The sequence below is a fragment of the Anomalospiza imberbis genome, chromosome 5 (assembly GCF_031753505.1).
Source record: "Anomalospiza imberbis isolate Cuckoo-Finch-1a 21T00152 chromosome 5, ASM3175350v1, whole genome shotgun sequence".
Taxonomy (NCBI): domain Eukaryota; kingdom Metazoa; phylum Chordata; class Aves; order Passeriformes; family Viduidae; genus Anomalospiza; species Anomalospiza imberbis.
In genome coordinates this window covers 55,314,086-55,335,090 of record NC_089685.1, presented here as the reverse complement: position 1 = coordinate 55,335,090, position 21,005 = coordinate 55,314,086, and the positions used below count along the sequence as shown (strand labels likewise).

Here is a 21,005-nt window from a genome sequence, read left to right as displayed (position 1 = left end):
CTGTGCCCAGACAGCCAATACTGATGCCTCTTGGCTCCAAGTCCACCTTTACAACCAAAGAGCAGCAAGTGCTCTGTGGGAATGCCAAAGGGACGTTCCATTTCCCAAAACTGCTCCTACTTCACAGAAACACTCAATTTCCACATATTCATGAAATTCTATTTATATATCCTGTGTGCTAATGAGTTACTCAATCAACAGAGTGAACCAGGAACCGGTAACACATCCCCTGGCAGACTTGCCAATGCCCATACCCTTTATTCCCAACACCTGCAGTAGTTTGCAATGAGCATCTACCGATCACCGATCACCGAGCACTAGACATCTTTCAGCCACACCACCAGCTCTTCAGCACAGCTCTCTGAAAACACATGTATCATTTCTAAATGCTAAAATGAGATAAGTATTCATCATCGTTAATGTTCCATCAGAATTAATTAAACAGAGAACAAACTAATGGAGAAAATGACAAACTGTATGGATTGAAACTGAGCTGGTGTGCCACAAATTCTTCTCCTGGGGGAGAGAGGCCAGCGAAGGTTTTCTTTCTAGGATTAGCAAAGGTAGCTGTCACTTTACTGCTGCTCAACTTCCCTTTATTCCTGTAAAACGGAAACTCCTCCTCAACAACTTTGCCCGGTACACAGGGAAGGAACATCTGAAGCAGGGAGGCTGCAACTCCGTGACTGACAAGGGAGGCTGGCAGGAGGGATGCACGAAACGGCGCGGTACCCGCGGGACTGACCCCTCCACTTAGCGCTACGAACAAAGGGAGAGGTAACTACGGGTCTGTTTCAAAACACAACGCGGTAAGTTTCTGGCATGGTCACTCAATTGCGGAGGAAAGGTACCCGAGATAAAGCACGGGAAGAACTCACGAGGAATTCACGTGAGCACCTTCCCCAGCCAAAAGCGCTTTCTGAAACGCTCCGTTTTCCCTTTCATCCCTCCCGCAGCCCGGGGAAGAGGCGCCACCTGCTCCCAAACGGCCGGGAAAGAGAGGCACTTGCCGGGAGAGCGGCGGACTCCTCCGGAGCGTCATCTCATCGCTCCCCTTCTCCAGCAAACTTGCCCGGGCCGGGCCGCGGGACCGCGCCGGCGGCTGAGCCCCCGCCCGCCCCCCGTCCCGCAAACTCCGGGCAGAAATGCTGAATCACGAAGCCGAGGGCGCGGGACCGGGGGACTCCCCCTGACCCCCACCCGGGGCCGTCCGCTCCGGTCCGCCCGGACACGGAGCCGGGAGAGGATCCGTGCGGAGGGGGAGCCCCCGCCCGCCCCGCCGACACTCACTTGAAGGTGAGGACGCAGAGGGGCCGGTAGGACTTGTGGCTGGTGTTCTCGGCCATGCGCTTGCCCCAGAAGTCGTTGGCGAAGGCGGCGGACACGGGGGCGGCCGCCCGCACGTCGGGGTTGTTCACGATGGCCCAGACGTCGTCGTGCACGAACTCGCCCCGCAGGGAGTTGCCGTAGCAGAGGGCGCACAGCCCCGCCAGCACCGCCGCCGCCGCCGCCCCGCCGCGCCGCCCGCCCGCCGACGGGCAGGGGGCCGGCGCGGCTCGGTCCCGGCTGCGGGAGCCCCGCGCCGAGCCCGTCACCATGGCGCGGGGCGCCGCGCTGGCGGCCCCGGCTCCGCCGCCGCCGCGGCGCGGGGAGGCAGCGGCGCCCGCATGGTGCGGGGCGGGCAGCGGGACCGCCGCCGGCCACTCGCGCTCTGCCGAGGCGCAGCCCGCCCGGCTGCAAATAAACAGCGGCCGCCTCCCCGCGCCATCCCTTCTCCTCCTCTTCCTCCTCCTCCTCTCCCCCCGCGCCCCCGCCCGCACGCATGCTCCTTGCCGCGCTGTCACCCCGCCGCCACCTCCTCAGCCCGTCGGCGCGGTGGGCTCTGCCCGCCGTGGCCCCGCCGCACAGCGCGGAGGGGACCCGGCACGGCGGCAGCCACGCGAAGCCGTGCCGCCCGCGGGCGGGGAGCGCTGCGGGGCGGCGAGCGGAGTCCCGCTGCGGCGGTCGGGTCGCCGCTGTCCCTGCTCTCTCAGGAGACGGGTGCAGGGCTGTCCTGCCGCCTGGGGCCAGCGCCTCCTCCGACCCCCGCGGGCGGCCCCCTCCGCAGCTCCCCTGTGGACCGTGCTCACCTGGCCAGCGGCAGCATCCCGGCTCCACGGCACCCAGGCTGCTCCACAGCATCCACAGCGTGCATGCTATCCGGTATCGATGCTGCTGCACCGCACGCTGCTCCACGGCACCAGTGCTGGGCCACATCCTCTACGCTGCAGCGTCGGCTGTGCCAAACAGTCCCCCGCTGTGTCCTGCTGGAGGAAAAGGCTTTTTGGTGCCACAGAACTTGTTTTCTCTACTCTGGTCCATTTCCTGTCTTTATTCCAAAATCATTTGAGAGCTGCAATGCGTCCATACCCTCCCACGGATAATCTTTCTTGTGTTAGTGATAAGCCTCAATAACTTAAGGAAAGGCCATGGTCAGATCATCTATTCACCCATTTATGAAAACTACATAGTCATAAATTTTTCAAAAAACAAAAAAACAAAGACTCTCATAATGGGGTTTTACCCTTTCAAGGAAACCTGCTTATAACCCAACAAAGCAATAACACTGCTTAGCAAAGAAACTTTAATTCAATTAGGTGAATGAACAAACTGGACACACTTTGAATTTGTTCTTGAGGAAAAAATACACTGAGCAGGGCTCAGCAGCAGCCTGCTCCCTGTGTGTGCGTGTGAGCGTGCCTGTGAATGTGTGGGAAAAAGAGGGGAGCGGAAGCCTTGGAAAGTTCATGCAGCCTGTCCAGGGCAAGCTTGCTTCAGGAATGCTTTTTCCCCCCAGCGAATTTGGCACTGGGAGTCATCTGGTATTTTCCAAGTGCAAAAGAACAGGCTTTTCAAATGCACTTTTGTTATAGCTAAAAATAACAGTTAACTCTGCCTAGGACAGTGTGTTTATATCCGGGACAGAAGGAAACTCCACCACATTCAGAGCCATTAATTCAAACTCTCAGTTTAAGCAGCTGATGAGATTTAGGCAGTTGGCTGCATGGAGCTTTCATCAGCAGTGGGAGACCACTTGTAATAGTGTGTTGGTCTTCATTTTCACCAAAGTTTCAAAGCCTAGGCATGTAAAGTTCCACTCCAAAGTCAATGCATGGGCACAGGAAGATAAACAGCCTGGAATCCAGAGGCACGCAAGTATCAAAGCCAACAAGGACCCAGCAGCTCTGGAAACAACCTCACTATTGCACACGTGCCTAAGAGGTGGCATCAGGACTTTTTGTTGACATAAATTAAAATAGTGGGGAGGGGGGGTAGAGAGGAATGGACTGTAATGTTGATGAAAGCAAAAACAATGTGTAAACTTTAAAGGCTGAAATTGCCTTAGAGTAGACTGCAGGTCATATTTGAAATTAATCTGCAATCCTCTAGCCCAGCTGGGCCTTAGCATGTTGACCCTCCCAACAAGACCCCCATACCTCTGGTCCCCGCCTCCAGGGATCAGAGTCCTCACAGCCTTTCTCATCAATGTCTTGCAGCCTTCTGTCCTCCATCATCACAGGTTGGGGGGAGCCCACTGTCAGCCTGCTCCTGCCACAGAACAGGGCCCAGGGCGGACATCAGGCAGCTTGGCACAGGGGCAGGGACAGGTCTCTCCATTTGTTATCCAGGGCTGTGGGACGTGTCCCTGCGGTGTCACAAGTCCTGCTGTCCACTCCTGCAGCTTAATTAGTTCTTTACAAAAAGCTCACAAAAAATCCAGAGTTCTAACCAGTAAATGATGAAGAGGTGATAGAAAATAATTTTCCTATCAAGGAATTTCCTGACAATATATTCTGACAGTATCATACACAGCCATCTAACACCACATAGTACAACAGGCACACTCTATGGAATAAATAACGTTGCTTCTCATGCAGAGCTACAATATCCTGCTCTCTTCCATAACCCAACATGCTTCATTAACACTGCAAAGAGAGAGATGGCAGTCCTGACCCACTCAGGACTCCTTCCCCTAACACTCTTTAGGAGGGCACCTACACAGACCATTGGCTTTTATCTGGCACAGAGACCTAGACTTTGCAATGGAGAAAACCCCAATTTATTTTTAAACTGTTTCTTATGTGCTTATTGAAATGTTATGCATAACATATAGTTAACGGTGATTTGCCAAATCCTTGTATGACAAGAAAATCTATTCTTACTTTTCCAAGACAGACCAGTTCTTTCCTTTCTTCCTTCAAGCAAACATCTGAAAGAGACAAAGCAATGCTCCAGCCAGCCAGTGAGGAAGACCTCCTGTTCTTCACACCAAGACCCACTGAAATACTAACACATCATATTCTACTTTCTCCACAAAGGGAAACATTACCTCTTCATGCAGCAGTCACCATCACAGATTGAATTCAAGATGTTGTCTTCCTAGAAGTCCTGTCCACTTATAAAGAAAGTAACAGCAAAAAGAATTCAGAGAGCAGAAGAAGAAATACTGAACGCTGCTGTGTTCTGGATGTCAGATCTGTACAGATGCATGCAGTCATAGACACAGAGGGAGACAAAAGAGACCGAGAGAGAAAAAAGAGAATACAGAGATGGGATTATTTGCCACGAAGTTGCTTTGTCACTTCCAAAAATATGTTATCTAAAATAAGTATTTCCTTCTTCTGCAAGCCTTGGTTCTTTCTCTACCTAAAGTAGCCATGTCATTGCTTCTGAAATCTGAAGCCAAATTGCTTCTCAGAAGAGCTGAGCTGTGTTCTGGAATTGTGTGTAGTTGAAGTACTCCAGCTATTTTCCTGCTTTCTTGTATTTGAATCACAAGTTTTGTGCCAGCTATATAAAAAAGATTAACAAATGGCTGTTAAAACTAGAGACCTTGAAACTAATTATGTGTGATGCTCAAAAAAATCCTTGCTCTGGTAATTGAGCAGAGCTCGTTACTCCCAAAGCAGGAAAGTTTTGCCTCCACTTGGAGTACAACATAGGGCAACCAATGCAAGGCAGGAGACACATTTGAGCGATACACTTCAAAGGCTGAGCACTGATTGATCTGCTATTATCTGACAATTGCAACTGCTCAAAGGCAGAGAGAAACTGCAAATGTTTTGAGTTTCAAGCTTAAACACAGAGTTCTGAAGAGTTAAGCTTTGCATTGACTGATTAAAGTATAGGAATGCAGTAAATACAATTTAAAAGTTAAATTACCATATGGTCATAGCTAGAGGTAAATTTCAAAAGTAGCACATGTAAATAGTTTCTTGCTGTCTGAGCAAATAATTTTACATTTAAATGAAGTCATTTGGTAACTGGTCCAATTGATTTCTGCTTGTAGTCAGTTACTGCAATTCATTTCAGTTGCCCCAGGATGAAACTCTGGATCTGCCATGCGTAGAATCTTCAGCAGATACAGATTGTGTTAATATTGTTAAAAACAAACCAAGTTTGGCATCTTAAATCCAGTGTGCTGCCTGTGCTCGAAAAGCTGTGGAGAGACAGAGAGCAATCCATGTGGACCTGAACCCCTCCAAGGAGTTCAATGCAGGCATAATTCTGTTTAGTCAAGTAGGATTTGCATTTTGGAGTTACTGGGAGCACTGCAACAGTGAAAAGCTGCACTGAGATTTGCTGGGAAAATACTAATTACGATCCTTGTTACCAAATTGCTTCTAAGTCTATTCAGGCAACAGAAAGTTTCTCTTTGGTGAATTCTTCCTAAAGCCCAGCGAAAGTTCCAATGTTTTTACTTTCACTTTCTGCTGTGGCCAAGAGCCAGAGCAAGCAAGAGAGGAAACCTTAGTACCTTGGTCCTGTCATCCTTAGGAGACAAAGAAATGCAATATCCTCAGGATGACCTATCCTTTTCAAAGGGGATATAGTATTTCAAGTTCAGCCCACAACCCCCTAGTAAACCTTCTCACTATGGCAGTCACAGACTGTGCTAAATATTAGCCCTGAAAATTCCAACCCCTCAGTATTTATCAAGGGATATCAACAAGAAGATATCACATGGTGAGCACTGCTTGGTGGATCCTCATAAACTCTCATTTCCCCCCCCCACCCCGAAGCAGATGGCAAGTAACAGAGAATCCTCTGTGACCCATTTTCACATCCATTTGTCACCTGTTTCATATGCTCACGCAAAATGAGAGATTTCAAGCTCAAAAAAAGCTTGCCATAGTTGTTACTGGATTAGAGGGAATCTCTTTTTCAGCTCATACAACGAATGCATTTTCTGCCTTTGAAGAGACACGAGTTAAGCCTTAGTCTACGGGCAGGATTGTTCAGAATCTTTGAACACCCACAGCAGAGGGAGCATCCATGATTTGACACTCTACCAGCAAATAGTAGAGTGACTTGGGTTATGTAATATCAGTTTAAACATCAGGGACAATACAGAGGTGGGACAAGCCCCAATAATGAGAATAATGGGGTTCTTCATCTACTGAGAGGAGGCAGACTATGGCATAGGCAGATGAGATTCCCCACTCCAGCAGCTTCCCCCATCAGCTGAGGAGATCAGTACTTTCCATTTCTGTGTGCATGATTTGGGTGTTCAGAATTCCATGAAACAGGGAATGGAGGTGCAAAAGCATTTTTCTTTCCTTACTGAGAATGGATCTGCACTCTTCCTCTGCTGGAAGCATTGAAGAAGTTTCCCAAAGCCAAAGAAAGTCCTCAGCCTTGCCCTTGCCTGACAGATCTTTTTTATTGCAGCAGAGTAAGGGAAAAGTACAGGCAAGAGGGTTTGAGTCATAAGAGTTATCACTTGTAACAGTCATCTATTTATTGCTGATTAACTACAAGACAGTATTACAAGAATTTTTATGCACTTCATGGAAATCAGTTAATGACTCAGAACCACAAAAATTAAAAAGGAAAACCCAAGATAGGCCACCCTCTGGATAAGCAAATGAGGGATTCTTATATGACCCAACATTTTTTTTCACTTACATTGCATAGCGGTGGATGACATTTTCACTCCTCCTGGAACATTGTTTCCAAGTACAAGCAGAATGTGTGTGAGGCTGTTTAAAGAAAATCCTGCTAGACAGAAGCTGTTTTAAAAGGATAGCTTTCCCAAGAAATGGACATTAGTAACTCAGACACCATATGCTTCCCACGAGGCTGTGCAAGGACACATGTGTATTGTCCTGTGGTTGTACTGTTGGATGCTGAGTCGCTGAGGTCAAGTGCAGGGTAGGAAACTCTGATCAATATTTAGTGGTTGGGATTCATATTGCTCCTGTAGGGAGACACTGGATTTGGAAGATAAACCTGGTTTTAAAGAAGGCATTTTGGACTGTACTGAAACAGTTAATTTGACCCTACACTCAGTCTTCAGAGTTGACTGTAGGTTCCCCAGTGCAATTGTCTCTTAAAAGTTCATATGTCAAAATAAAAACAGAGGTTAAAGCCCCTGAGTCTGTTCCCTATTCAGACTCAGTTGGTTTTGTTTTCTGTAAATCTCTGGGCTGGAATGCAGCAGCAGTTCTCTCCTAAAAGTAACTGATTTATACAAAAGATCTTCTGGCATCCCTACATTCAATTGAATTGCATTCACTGCAAAAGGTCTGATAAAATCAGACTGTTGGATAAAATCAGGAAATCTCTACATTTATTCTCTGATTACCAGGCAAGCTCAATTTCATCATGGTGAAGTAGAAGCCAGTGGTTGCAATTACCTTTCTTTCTTTTCATACATTTTTTAGTATTTGGGTTTAGAATGGAAAAAAATACAAATTAATAAATCTGCACCAAGTCCAGTCAAGACTGCTCTGTAATATTATTATTCATATCTCTATTATTAGCAGCAGCTGGAATAAATTTTATCACAAATATTAAAATCTATATTGTAGAATAAGCCACGTGGAGTCATTATAATTTGAGGAAGGAGAAAGTTTCCATTAAAGCTACTGCAAAAGAAATATGACATTATCTTTTTTCAGGTGACTTCTTTGGATTTTATTTTCGCAAGCAGCTACAATTTTATTTTGCAAAAAATTAACTTCAAATAAGCTTAACTTTCTAGTGTTTATGTTGAACAAACACTCCAGATAAAACAATGCATCCAAGCATTCACTCTGGGTTCTGCTTCTGCTCGCTGGTTCTCTTACACTGAGGTGTAGGGAACAGCTCTGGCTGTGTTAAAGCAAAGGTAGGTGCTCAAGCACAGTCACAGCAACCTAAGCCAGCTCTGCTGGCTGGGGAGCTATCCCACCAGTTAACTTTTGACTGGTTCTGTCCTTGCGGTTTCCCCAAGGCATTTGAGAAATTATCAGCCAACCAATAAATCAGTTAAAAATCAAAGCAGTAAAACCCCCTACAGCTTCTCAGAGGAAACAATTTGAAAACCTGGTTGAGGGGGGGCAGCATCAGGAGGAAGCAGGATGGAGAAGGAGGCAGCTGGGAATGATTGAAGTAGCTTTCCTGTGTTCCCTTTTCCTTCTCCACTGTTTCCACAGACCATGCATCTAAGTGACCCTGAAATTGGTAGTAGGATAAAAGAATCACTCCCCAGCAATCCCTGCTGTTCAGCACTCATCTGCACTCTTGTGAGTCTGCTGCAGACAGGTAAAATATATTGTAATATTCAAGGAATTTTTAATAAAAATATTAAGCCCATTCTGAATGGAAGTGATTATTTAGATGTGGAAGCAACAGAAGGATCAGTAGAAGTGCTGTGAGAATGGAAGGTGCAGATGACACCTGGGGGATCAAGATGCCAGCACATCTATGTGCAGTTTATCAGGACCTCCCTAAACTGCAAACAGAGTGAAAAAGAGGACAGACTACAGACCAAAGCCCTAAAGAAGTGATGAGAGGCAGAAAAAAAGCAGGCTCAGAGCCATCAAACACCCAGACAAGGAGAGAAAAATAAATCGTAATCCATGGATGGAACAGGACAAAGAGCGGGATGGAACAGGATGAGGGTGTGAGAGCACGTACAAATCCTGTTTTGTTTTGGCTAAAATCACCTTTCCCTCTTCCATCGGCTCACATTGAGATTTGTTACATAGTTACTGCACAGTTCTGGGGCTAGAAATATGGCAATGGAAAGAATTATGAGCCATATGCTCTAACAATACTTACACACCTTTTACCCAAGTGAATGCAAACTCTTGGCTCTCCTGAAATGCTCTAGCGAGACGTGTGTGACTTTCCCCAGTTTTCCCTAAGACAAGTGTACACTTATGAGCTCAGGGTTTCCAGCTCCTCCTGCTGATGGGGACTGAAGAACTCCCTCCTTTCAGTCTCTCCGAGGAGATGAGTCTCACTTGCTTTCTTCTGCCCACTCACACTCCCTTCAATGTTTCAGATAATTTCTTCTGCCTGATTCCACTCCAGTTTTCTTCTAAGCCAGAACTTCTAACCTTTGCATTTCTATTGCTAAACATTTTAAAAAACAAGGTACTGAGCTTTGCCTAGTTTAGAGCTTACAAAAATTCCCATGGCTTCAGCCCAAAGCCATCTGCAGTTCAGCTGAAACCGTCCTAGGATCCCTCAATAGGAGCTTTCTGGACAGCATTTGGAGCCTGGAAGGCACAGAAACCAAAACAAGTCTCAGTTTGGGAGCACATCTAGCAAACTCAGTGTTACTGAACCTGCGTGGCAACACCTCTCTGCAGGATTTTCTGTCACCTCTAGTAGACCACTCCTAGCACATTACATCTGCCCCTTCCTTCCATCCTTGGGACATCACATCAAACTCAGGGGCCCATCTGACCTCCCTAACACATCCTAGATCCTTCTTAGTTTTTCCTGTGTGCTGTCCAGAGGCTTTCAGAGATGCTCAGCATGTCTTAACTACTGCCAAGTTCATGCCACAGCTCTGTTCCTCAGGCACAGGGCAACCTTTTCTTTTGTAGATTAGAGGTCATGTACACTGAGACAGGGCTTCTCTGGAAGCTGCTTCAGGAATAATGAGCGATTCCCTGCCAGACCTAAGGATTTTTGTGACTCTCGTCAATATCACCTTCTCAGGGCAGAGAAAGTTTATAAACAAAAAAGAGATAATAATAGCAAACAAACCATTATAAACAAAAAAGTATAAACAAAAAAGATAATAGCAAACAAACCATTATAAACAAACAAGTGTAAACAAAAAAGATAATAATAGCAAACAAACCATTCTGCCAAACCACACTACACCTCTGTACTTTTAGTCCTTCCCTGGGAAAACACAGAGAGAAAGAAATTAATTACCTGAGAGCCAATTTAATTTGTATCACTGCTGCTTAAACAGACCTATTGGTAAAAAGGGTAAAACCACAAGAAAATGAATACTTTTATAAGGGAAAGGATTGGAGAGGAGCCTGAAGGAAAACTCAGGCACAACCCAACTTCAAAGAAGTGCTGCAGAGATCCATGCTTTGTAATTTGGGCCTATTTCTTGTTATCTCTGTACTTACATAGACTGACAATTGTGAAGAAGAGAAAAATCATAAAGATGGGGGTTAGTCTTTTTTTGGCATGTGCTGGCATCTGCCATGGGAAATTAATCCATGCTAAGCTGCAGTAAGCTGAGCTGCTGAGTTTGAATTTGTGTCACTGAGACCACTTATACTCATGGCTGGTCTATAAACTCTTATTAGTCAGACATGACAGTGGGTGACATCTTGATGAAAGCAATAGCCTATGGATCATCACCATCCATTCACTAACAGTTTATAAGAATAATTTTAAATGAGCCATTTTCCCAAAGACCACATATCAAAATATTTTGGGGAGATAAATAAAGCTATACTGGGGTGGCTTTCTGTTTGTTTGCTTGTTTTGTTTTGGGTTTTTTTGAGAGAGGGATTAGATGGTCCCAGAGTTCTTTGTCACTGAAATAACCACATGTGTCAGCTAAGTTGGCAGAGTTATTATATTTAGATTTTAGAAAGGGTTCCTTAGATGTTGAGGTCTTGGATACCTCCCAAAAGGTTTGCTCTCTGGACAGTTGAAGCAAAATAAAATTAGAGGGGAAAAGTAGTTCACAGCTGCTGCTAGTGTTTTCACTTTTTCTGAATATCACATGGTATGAGATGATGAGAAAAGGGGTGACTTTACAGGAATCACATTTTCATTTCCTTCATAAAATTTTGCAAGATTTTCTCTCACTCCAGTGGCCACCTTGGTGTTGCTGCCTTTTGAAGGCCAATATGATCCTCCCTATGAGTAAAAGATATCCCAAGGAATTTCCTTTTTTCTCTTTCAAGATGCAGACAGAGGATTCCATTAAATTTTTAAATTTGTTTAACTGGCTTCTAATTTTCCAGACTCCTGTCATGCCATAAAACTGCCTGAAGAATGACAGGGCAGTGCTAGGTTTAGCTGGGGTGTAATGTGAGCTCCCAGGGATGGAAACAATATAACAGAATTTTCTGAACCGGGGTTTTGCAAGAGACTGCTGGCTCTGACTTCACCACACCCTTTCATTTTGTCAGCTCCAGTTCAGCGAGTTGCTGCTGGATTTTGTTACATTTTCTATCATTACGAGCCCTCCGGTTCACAAAAACGTAGGAGAGAATCCTCCAGGTAGCTCAAGGTCGTTTGGGAAGACAGCTGGTAAGTGCCGTGCTAGGGACTTGCCCGGCAGGTACGGGAGCCAGGGTGTGGGTGTGGAACGGCATGGCCAAGGCTCACACAGCCCAGCTCCTCAGAGAGCATTTCAGAGGAATCAAAAGGCAGCCTCTCACCTCCCACACTGACCTTCTTGGGAGCTGCCCTACTCTGAACATTCTCCTTTTTTTTTTTTTTTTTTTTTTTTTGCAGTCATCTATACATTTTCAGAGGACCGTGGGTTAAAAAGAAGAAAGAAGCAAACACTAGATTTCATCTTTCAGCAGTCATTGTCACATGCTGGTTTTGGAAACCAAGTGACAAGATGATCACGACACAATTCAGTTCACTGTCACTAGCATGGTCAAGTTGTCCTGGAAGAGAAGCTTCCTCAGAACTCAAAACTGATTCCTTGGCTTTCTACAGAAATCCAATCAGATCTGACTCATTCCTGCAGAATGTCCTCCTCAACATCCAGGCAAAGGCAGCAATAAGTATTTTTGCCCTGTCAGGCTGCCTGCAAGTAACCTAATCGGATCTGGAACATTATCACTCATAATGAATTGGTCCCTCTAGCTGAAAGTGTCACTAAGCAACCGCAACAGCAAGCCTTCAACTTCGGGCACCAGCCTGCCAGCTGTGCCAGCCTGGTCTCCCAGCTGCCAGCAGCAGCACAGACACCAACCTCTCAACAGGACTGTTGTCACAGGTCCCAGCTGTGCCAGCTATTTCTCTGCCCTGGCCAAGCACAACCACAGTGCACAGCAGAGGTTGGAACAAGGCTTTCCCCAGCCTTTCTGTAGTTTTCATACAGACTTTTCCAGACTTTGTGTTCCAGGATTTTGAGATGGAAGTGAGACAGGTCTTGCTTGGGAGGGAAAATCCTGAACCGTTCCCACTAAAATCCTGTGCCCTCCTGCTGCTGACCTCAGGACAAGATTAACAGCAAATCAACCCCTGAGCAAAATCCCTATGGGAATAGAATAGGACTGTTACTTCTCTCTAGCATCTTGCAGCAGCCTGTGCTTGTGTCAGAGTCTGCAAAGCAGGAATGCACATGCCCTCACAGTGACAGCATAGGGGATTTTGCTTTGGTTTTTAATAAGAGATTGATAGGGTAAAGGCAACTGTGGGGGACAGGTCACACACAGCTAATGAAAAAAAGTAGACCCAGTCTTCATCCTGTTTTATTGCTTGCTAATAGAGTAGTGTTTGGCAATAGCTTGTGTGTTGTAAGGCTTAAGGTTATCAGCAGACTGACTGCAGAGAGCTACTTAGAATTCATCCTGCATCTGGGGCTGTAATCTGGCAATTTAAATGAAAACATGCACTCTGCATAGGTGCATGACATAGACTATTACTATCATTAATACAGCAATAGTCATAATAAATCACATATTGAGTGTGTTTGTTATTGCAAGGAAAACTTAATTATAATTTCCAAGCTGGCAGCATTTGATTTACTTTTTGCTATCTGTGTAATTAGTTTCCAAGTTACAACTGCAAAATCTGTCTTGGTGGGGGTAGGAGGTGTGGAGTTACAGCTGCAGCCATCGCTCTGGCAAAGACAGTTTTCCCTTGAGAATATTAATTTTTAACACAATTGTAAAACCCGAGTAAAATTCCTCTAGAAAGGATGGGACTGCTTGGAAGGCGCCTCTCAGGGAGCCTCCCCTCGCATTGCTGAGCTGTTTTTGGTACAAGGAGCTCTCTAGTGTCCAGCTGTAATAGTGCAGCTCGGCAAGAGGAAGCTGTGAGCACACAACCTGATCCAACAAATGTGCCAGCAGAAGGCCGGGGTCTCTTTTAGGTCCCCGGTGCTAATGTGCAAGGCAAAAAATTCCACTTAACATCACTGTTGTTCAAACCAATAGAGTACCCAGAAGTTCTAAGGCACAGCACAGAGGTCTCCTTCATTCCCACCTATCTTTCTCCGCCTGCTCCTTAAAGGAACTTCTGTTGCTCTGCTGAAGTGGGTCCTGCTCAGTATGTGGGGAGAGGATGCATGTAGAAGTCTGTCTGCATCCAGGCCATGAAAAAAGGTTTTAACTTCTAGTTTGCTCCTCTCCAGGGACAGCACAGAGCCTGCCATTTGTGGCTCTGAAGTCATGTGCTCATACTGGTTTGAGGCAGCCTGTTTGGTATGAGCGAACATCTAATTGGAACCCCTGACTTTTCATTTATGCACCTGATTATGTGAAATTGTCTCATGCCAGACAAAATATGCTCATGATCACTAACCATAGAAAGAAAATACCAACATATGTGCAGACAGTAGTGTCCAAAGGCAGATCATTTCCCTTTGTTTCTAAAGTGAAGACCTGAACATTTTAATTTGCAGTTGTGCAGGTTCGAGCCCATGCTAGAATAAGAATATATTTTCTTCACACTGATTTTAATGCTTGCATTTTGTTTTTTCAACATATTCGTGATGAACTCACTAATGTTGATAAAAATGGATTAAAAATTTCTTTAGTTATCACTGGGTATCACAAATGGAGAATGATGACTTGACAAATTGGCAAACATTATGAGAAGTGCTTGAAGCCCTTATAAAATACATTATCACTTTTAACAGCATTTTGCTATTATGGCACCTCCCTTGTGGATTCTGTGGTTTAACACTGCAAAAAGTGATGCCAGAGTTGAAGCCTTGCCACTGAAAAGCACCATCTTGTGCTTCCTATGCTCTGCTGCCCACAGCAAGGTTTATTCCACAGTAGAAAATAAATTAGGATGTAATAATTAACAAAATTCATTTCAAAGGCAAGAAATCCCACACAGGGCTAGGATGCTCACCTTAAATCACTGCAAACAAAACGATGGTGGCTTTCCTGTAAGTTACTGTGAGCCAGAGGTCCCAACCTTTTGCCTTCAGATGGGTTTGCAGCAGGTTTTCCTTTCCTGCTATCGACCTTCCTTGTCTGAGCTCAGCTTGCAGAGAATCCATAGTTGTAGAAGCTGGAAAACAATTTCAGTTATATAAACCACAAACAACAAAGAATCCTGCCAGATTCAGGCCAGTTGGGGCAACAACAGTTTTTTCTCCACTTAGCATTTTAGCTCAGTATTAAGGTGATCAGTCTTGATAAATGCAAAACCTATCACTGTGATAAATGCAAAACCTATCACTACATTATTATGTCCAAATGCCCTGTGGAATATCTGGGATATGGCAGCCCATTTTCCCTTAATTTTTGCACACCTGCAGGCAGGGTGGCAGTGGTTTTGACATTTTCGAGGTGCCTTTTCTTTGTTTCTTTTTAAAAGGAAACAAAACAAGACAAAAAAACCCTGCTGATATTTTCAGACCAGATAATTAAAGGAGGGGTCTGCCTCCTCCAAAAACTTTTTACAAAAACATCCTCTGATAGTTAATCTCAAAAATGTAGGTTCCTTTTCCCTCAAGTATTACGTTAAAAGCAACTTTTAAGATCTTCTTATTGGAACTCCTGCATAACACAGGGTGCGGGGTTTCTGCAAAGTCCATGACTAATTTCAGTTTTATTTGCAGTGTTGCAGCACACAGAGCCCTCACTCCCTGCTGATTGAATTGAGTCTCCTTCAGTTGAATTCAATTGCTATTGAGTTCAAGGGAACTGGACCAGAGCCTCAGAAAAAAAGAGCAGTTCCTGGAGTCCAAACACCATTTGTCAGGTAGGACTTGGTGTTTTACACTCTGTCACGTTTGAAAATGATAAACTAGAAGATGTGTCAGATGTGTTTTAACAAGAAGAATTAAATCTATAATTCAGGACAGCACAGAAAGCACCTGATTTTATGCTTAATTTCCATTTTAGAAAGCCAGAAGAGGCCCAGAGAAGCATCTGCTGAGCTTCTGAATGGGTTCGGATCAGCTGCAAGTGCCCGTCTGCCAATGGCACGTCCAACTCAGACATGAAACCAGGCAAATCTCAATGATGCTGGGCCAGTTTCACATTTACATCCCAAACCCATAGCAAATCTGGATTGGTGGCAAATGGATCTGACAAAAAAAAAAAAAAAAAAAAAAAAAAAAAAAAAAAAGCAGCAGCTTTGCATGTCCTTCACAAAATGAGATTCCTAAATATCAGTTACAGACAGAACCTAACCATCTGAGGCTTCCTTTCTGTCTTTCTCTGTATTTATGGACACAGAATTATAGAAATCTCCATCTGAAAAAGATTTTCAAGTGGAAAAGAATATTGTTGTTCCATGAATAGTTCCAGTCCTTTAAGATATTGTTAATGTACATGTTGCTAATGTAAAACTTCAGACTTTGGAGTACCCATAGCAGCTACCTGAGCTCACTTAGCTACAGCCTGAGGGCAGAGCAATTTCACTAGAAACTCCAAGAGCAAATCAGTTTTTGGACTGCCAATGACTGTATGGAAGAAATGTCTTAATTTGGTTGGTATAGAGGGCCTCCTGAAAAAAAAAAGTTACTTGTAGTAAAGAAATAAAAAATTGTTTATCTTGCTCTCAAGCTCAGCTGTGAGATTTTACTCTCCTCAGCAGGGAGCAGTGGTAAACCCATGAAGGAACAGATGTGGTAAGTCTGGAATCACTTCTGATCTGCCACAACCAGCACAAATCAGCCAGACTGGCAAAAGCCAAGTTATTTGTCATTGCCCAGGGAATAATAAGAAGATGTCCACCTGTAGCACCCATAGACACCAGCAGAGTCTAGGCAGGGTCCCAAGCCCCAAATCTGAAGGGAACCACTTCAAGTAAAGACATCCTGAGGAGCCTTGTGGGCTTGGGTTGACATTGCTAAACACATCTGCTGCCCCTGAACTCACCATGGCTGCTTAGTGAAGGCACTGAATGGTGCAGCCTCAGCTTCAGAGCTGGTTTGGTCTCTGCTGCTGTGATAGAGTTGTCTCGCAAGGCGTCTCTGCCCAACACTTCCCACGGCTCCTCTTCCCAGGGAGACGAATCTCTGCAGATCTGTAACAACTGCCACTGCCCTGAGTGACAGTAATGCTTTTGAAACAGGCTCTGAGCTCCTTTTACACTCTCATCCCAATACAGAGCTGTGCACATAACATGTAAACAACATTGGCAAATCCTGAAACAAGTGCAGATGCTTTGTCTTCTTTGATGGCTAGGAAGCCACTTCATAGAGCAAGATAAAGATGAATTGGCCTGCTCAGACCAGAACTTCGGAGAAGTAGTTCACAGGTTTAAAAACTTAATTTCTACTTAAAAACAAAATAACTATAGTAATTGATTAAAAAAAAAAAGATCAACCTAACTAACTAGTTGACAAGTTCTCTAAAGAATCGTGAAGGCTTTCTTTGGCCAACAGGCTAGACACAACAGCACATCCTTTCAAGCTTCGCCCATCACCTAGCAAGCTTGCTTAGATTTTCCTGTGCTCTCACTGGGAGCTGGTAGGATTAGTGTGGGCATCACATCTGAATCCTTGGCAGACCTCCTCCTGCCAGCAACACTGTAGTGGCACAGTAAGTGTCCAGGTTGGGAGACCCCAAAAGGCAAAGGATCTGGCCTTGTTGCCAGCGTGTCATTCAGCTGCTTCTGCTGAAAATTAGCCTGCCTCTATCTCTCTCTCTCTCTCCCCAGCTCTGATGAATATTAATGAACTTCACAGCATCAAAAGAAGCAAAGGCAGGACAGCTGTTTGAAGGGACAAACACTTCAGTTCTGGATTGGTAAAAAAAAGAGACAGAGACAGCAGAGTGCTTGTGATGAGCCAGTCCTTCTCCCTCGTTTGTCAAAATGTGATTTACAGACACTTCCATTCACCCTGTGGCTGCCAGTTCCCACATCCTATGTCCACAAATCTCTCTTGTTAATTGGATAAGCAATATGTGGGCTGCCTCCTCTATAAAAAGCTTCTTTAAACTGGGACGCTTCCCAGCTCATTTTAATAAATCATGACTATAATTACATTCTTTTGCTGCATATTTCTGCAATAAAATCTGTATCATTCACTTACTGGCCTTCTTTGCTGTCCAGCTATCATTTTGTCTTGCTTCTGAAGCTGCTTTTCTTTTTCTGGTCATTCAAAGACTGCCATTTGCTTTGAAGCCCTAATCTAATTCAGCTGTTTTTCCTTATCTTCAGAGCTTCTCCTCATTCTGTCCATCCCAAGAATCCCACTTGTGCCTCCAGCCCCTTTTTGCCATCAGTGACCACTGAAACTCACTCCTGATAGTTGTGCACACTAAGGCTGTCCCACTGCCTCAAGAGCCATTCCACCAGCATGCCAAGTGCATCTGAAGCTGCCTCTTCCCAGTGGCCAGCTGGCAAAAGCTCTTCCTTACATAACAAACCCCTTTGTAATGGAATTTGCGTCTCTTCTTTTGGGGAAGTGGCTGTTCTCCCTTCAAGAGTTTAACACATGATCAGCTCAGCCTTACAGCGAAGCCAGCAGAGTAATCACCACCCCCATCCAAGTGGAAGAGCTTTGCCAGACCCTACAAGGAAGTGCAATCTGGAGCTGCATTGCCCTCGGGGATGCGCAGGGAGGGGAACCAGAGGCCCTGATACATCTGTGCTGGTTGCTGTGAGAAGGAAGTGAAGAGGTTTGGTTTGCTGAAGTTCCTCGTGGCTGTAATTCCCCTTTTACACAGCCAAAACACAGGGAGGATGCACTGAGCCAGATAATCATGCTCCTTTTGGCTTGGGGTGCAGTCTGGAGAAGTAGCCAGAAGCCCCATCCTTCAGCTTTAAATCTCAATCAATCATCACAAAGCTTCTCTTGGTTTTGCTTTTCCTAAAGGTTCTGTCAGTTCTAATGTCTGGGGGCGACAGGACTCAGCCATGTTTTGGAAAAAGATGCAAAAAGAATTACAAAAGAAAAAAAGAACAGTCAAGCTGGATGGGATGTGGGTCAGATGAAGCAGTGTAAACATTCAGTCTTTGCTTTGAAACAACCAGATCTTGAGACACGACTGTGTGAGGGAACGCCTTGTCCTATGGTTCTTAAAAGAACTTATCTATTTCTTTTTATAAGACAGAATAATTTTTAAAAGTGAAAACTTTGTCATTTGCCACCTCAAAAGGACAACGTAAAGAGTTTTAATGTGTAAAGTTGTAATGTGGAGTTGGTTTTATATTGACACTCAGTTAATTTCAGATTCAAAACAGATCGAGATATGCCTCTTTTTTTGCATAACTTCAAGCTCAGCTTCAAACGTCTGAGTGGGAAAATTAACATTAAAATGAATCCTTAAGCTGCAATTACTTGGAAGATGCAGAGCATGAAGCATTCAAACGGCTCTCACTCAGTGACCCAGTTAAAATATACAGATCAGTACTGCAGTTTGGTTGCAAACATTTCGGAGACTTGAGGATGTGGGGGCTCTATCCTGCTCCCAGCTTTACTCTACCCTTGGTGCTCTAATGCAGCCCAAAGAAACAAATACATGTCTAAAACACTTTTGCCCTGAATGAATTTCCATTAGATTGAGATCTTCCTCAGGCTTTATTAGGGAACATCAAAATACTCAAAAGAGGAGGTGAGCTTTAGAGATGTGACAGAGTGTCACGTAATCTGGCAATATAAGGCAGGAACTATTTACACTGGAAATGAAAATTCAACTGCTGTGCTGCATTATTGTGAAGTAAAAATGTATTATATCAGACTACAGAGAAATAAAAATCTCAGTATCTGCACATAAGAGCGGCTTTGCTGAAGGAGGCAGTGGTCAATATATCATCTAGATTCTGAGAGAAAATTAATTTCTTTTTTTTCCCATTTATTAGAAGAGGCATATCCAAGATACACCAAGCAGTGGAGTGAGATAATATAGAGTTGTTAGTGTGAAAACAGGAGCCTATGGCCCTGAGTGGGCAGCCGCCTCCAAAAAATCCGAACGGTGAAGGATGTGTCCCAGACCCAAGCTGCCACCACCTCAAACTATTGCTGTCCTGACAGTCCCAAGGGCACCCTGCAAACTGACATCAGGAACCTGCGGCGGCGAGTTTTGTTCCACAGGGAAAAGGACGTTTGTGTTCAAATGTCCTTGCTCTGCAAAAGAGTAACAGAGCATACCATCAGTCTGAAGGACCTCATGAAGCTTCGCCCTCAAGAACCCCAAGTTGCTTGACTTCCTCCCAAAAACATTTCCCACCATTACTAAGGAAGCAGAAGTGAACAAGCTGAAACCTTTTTCCCTCTCTCCTTCATTTCCTTGTTGCTAGCCTTATTGTTTTTAAGGGGAAATGCAAATGAAGGAAACTTACAGCCATTGTAACAGCCCTGGCAACACGAGGTAATACAAGCAAGAAGGGACTCCAGGAACTCCGGCCCCAGACTTCTCAGAGGAAACCAAAGGAACAACCTCATCAGCTGACAGCAACAGCAAAGGCTTATTTGCCCTGTGGTTTATCTGCTAGTGGAAAAGGAACAGGATGTATTTGGCAAACATTGTATTCTCAGTGCAGTAACATGCTGTGCCTGCATTCCCCTTCTTTCCAAGGCTGGCTTTAGGTTTCATGTTTTTTTTTTCCTTCCATATCCACTGGCAGCCACTGGGCAGGGTCTGAAGGAAGCCTAATGCAGCAGTGAGGAGTGTGACCTTTCTCACAGCTCAGCAAGGATGGGCTGCAAATGAGATAAGCAGCCTGTTGTTCCTTGAAGCTCTTCCACTGACATCACTCGGGACCGATGCCAGCACCTGTGACAGCTCCTGGTCACAACCATCTCACAGAGCCTGCGCTCTCCTCCCTCTGCTCAGCTCAGCAGGCTCTTGTGGTGCTCTTTTTAATTGCCTTTGCAAATACCGAGGAGAGCTGTGAAACAGTAACCTACCTGCTGATGTCCAGCTGGGAAAGCATCCATCGGCTTCTCCTTTCCTAGTAGTTTGAAGGTGCTCCCACCTCTCCTCCAGCCATCTACACCAACCCTCACCACAGGGCTTTGCCTTTTTGCTTGTACCAGCACCAGACAAGCGAATAATCTGATGTTTGGGGTGGGTGAGGTGATGAGAGGGCTCTGCAGTGGGGCAGGGGCACATGGTGGGGCACAGGGGCTCACAGGGAACCGGCCAGAGAAGTTCCACAGCCCCACCCCTTTCCAGCTGCTTCTGATCTTCTCAGTAGACATGTACCACAGTCCTGCCTACTGTTCCAGGGACTGGGAGACAAGTAAAGGAGTGGGAACCACTAGTGAGGGAACTGGAACTGCACAAGGGTATTTTTTCCCCCAAAATCCATTTTGGGAATCAAATGGTAATTATGGTTACAAGGCAAAATTAGCACACCTCCTATGAAATGTGTATCTAAGAAGCAGCCATTCAATATAAAGCAAGAGGTCACGTTTGAAATCACTCATTTCTGTGAAGAATTCACTTTTTAATCTGTAAGAAATCCCTAATGACATTAATTAAATATAAATATTAAGAGTGATAGAGCCAACCTCTCTGAACACAGCACTTGCATTCAGTGAGGGCAGGGTGAGACACAATGCACAGCACCAAGACATACCCAGGTGTTCACAGGCTTAGGTCTATATC

At 45.0% G+C, this 21,005-nt stretch overlaps 1 protein-coding gene and 1 long non-coding RNA gene across 6 annotated transcripts in view; one reads left to right on the top strand and one right to left on the bottom strand.

Moving 5' to 3' along the window:
- TMTC1 (transmembrane O-mannosyltransferase targeting cadherins 1) overlaps positions 1–4,392 on the bottom strand; it is a 133,055-nt gene extending 128,663 nt beyond the window's left edge. For 2 of the 5 annotated variants that reach the window (XM_068190919.1, XM_068190920.1), the window contains exon 1: positions 1,291–1,760. In XM_068190919.1, the coding sequence (XP_068047020.1) occupies positions 1,291–1,598 (308 nt within the window). In that variant the 5' untranslated portion in view covers positions 1,599–1,760. Of the gene's footprint in view, positions 1–1,290; positions 1,761–2,129; positions 2,307–4,369 lie in introns of those variants that run through there. The other 3 variants (XM_068190916.1, XM_068190918.1, XM_068190915.1) reach the window with 3 other exon arrangements.
- Positions 318–7,413, top strand: LOC137474387 (uncharacterized). Its single transcript, XR_010999329.1, has 2 exons — positions 318–1,296; positions 4,243–7,413. It is a non-coding gene; the product is annotated as an uncharacterized lncRNA (long non-coding RNA).
- Positions 7,414–21,005: the final 13,592 nt, after the last annotated feature.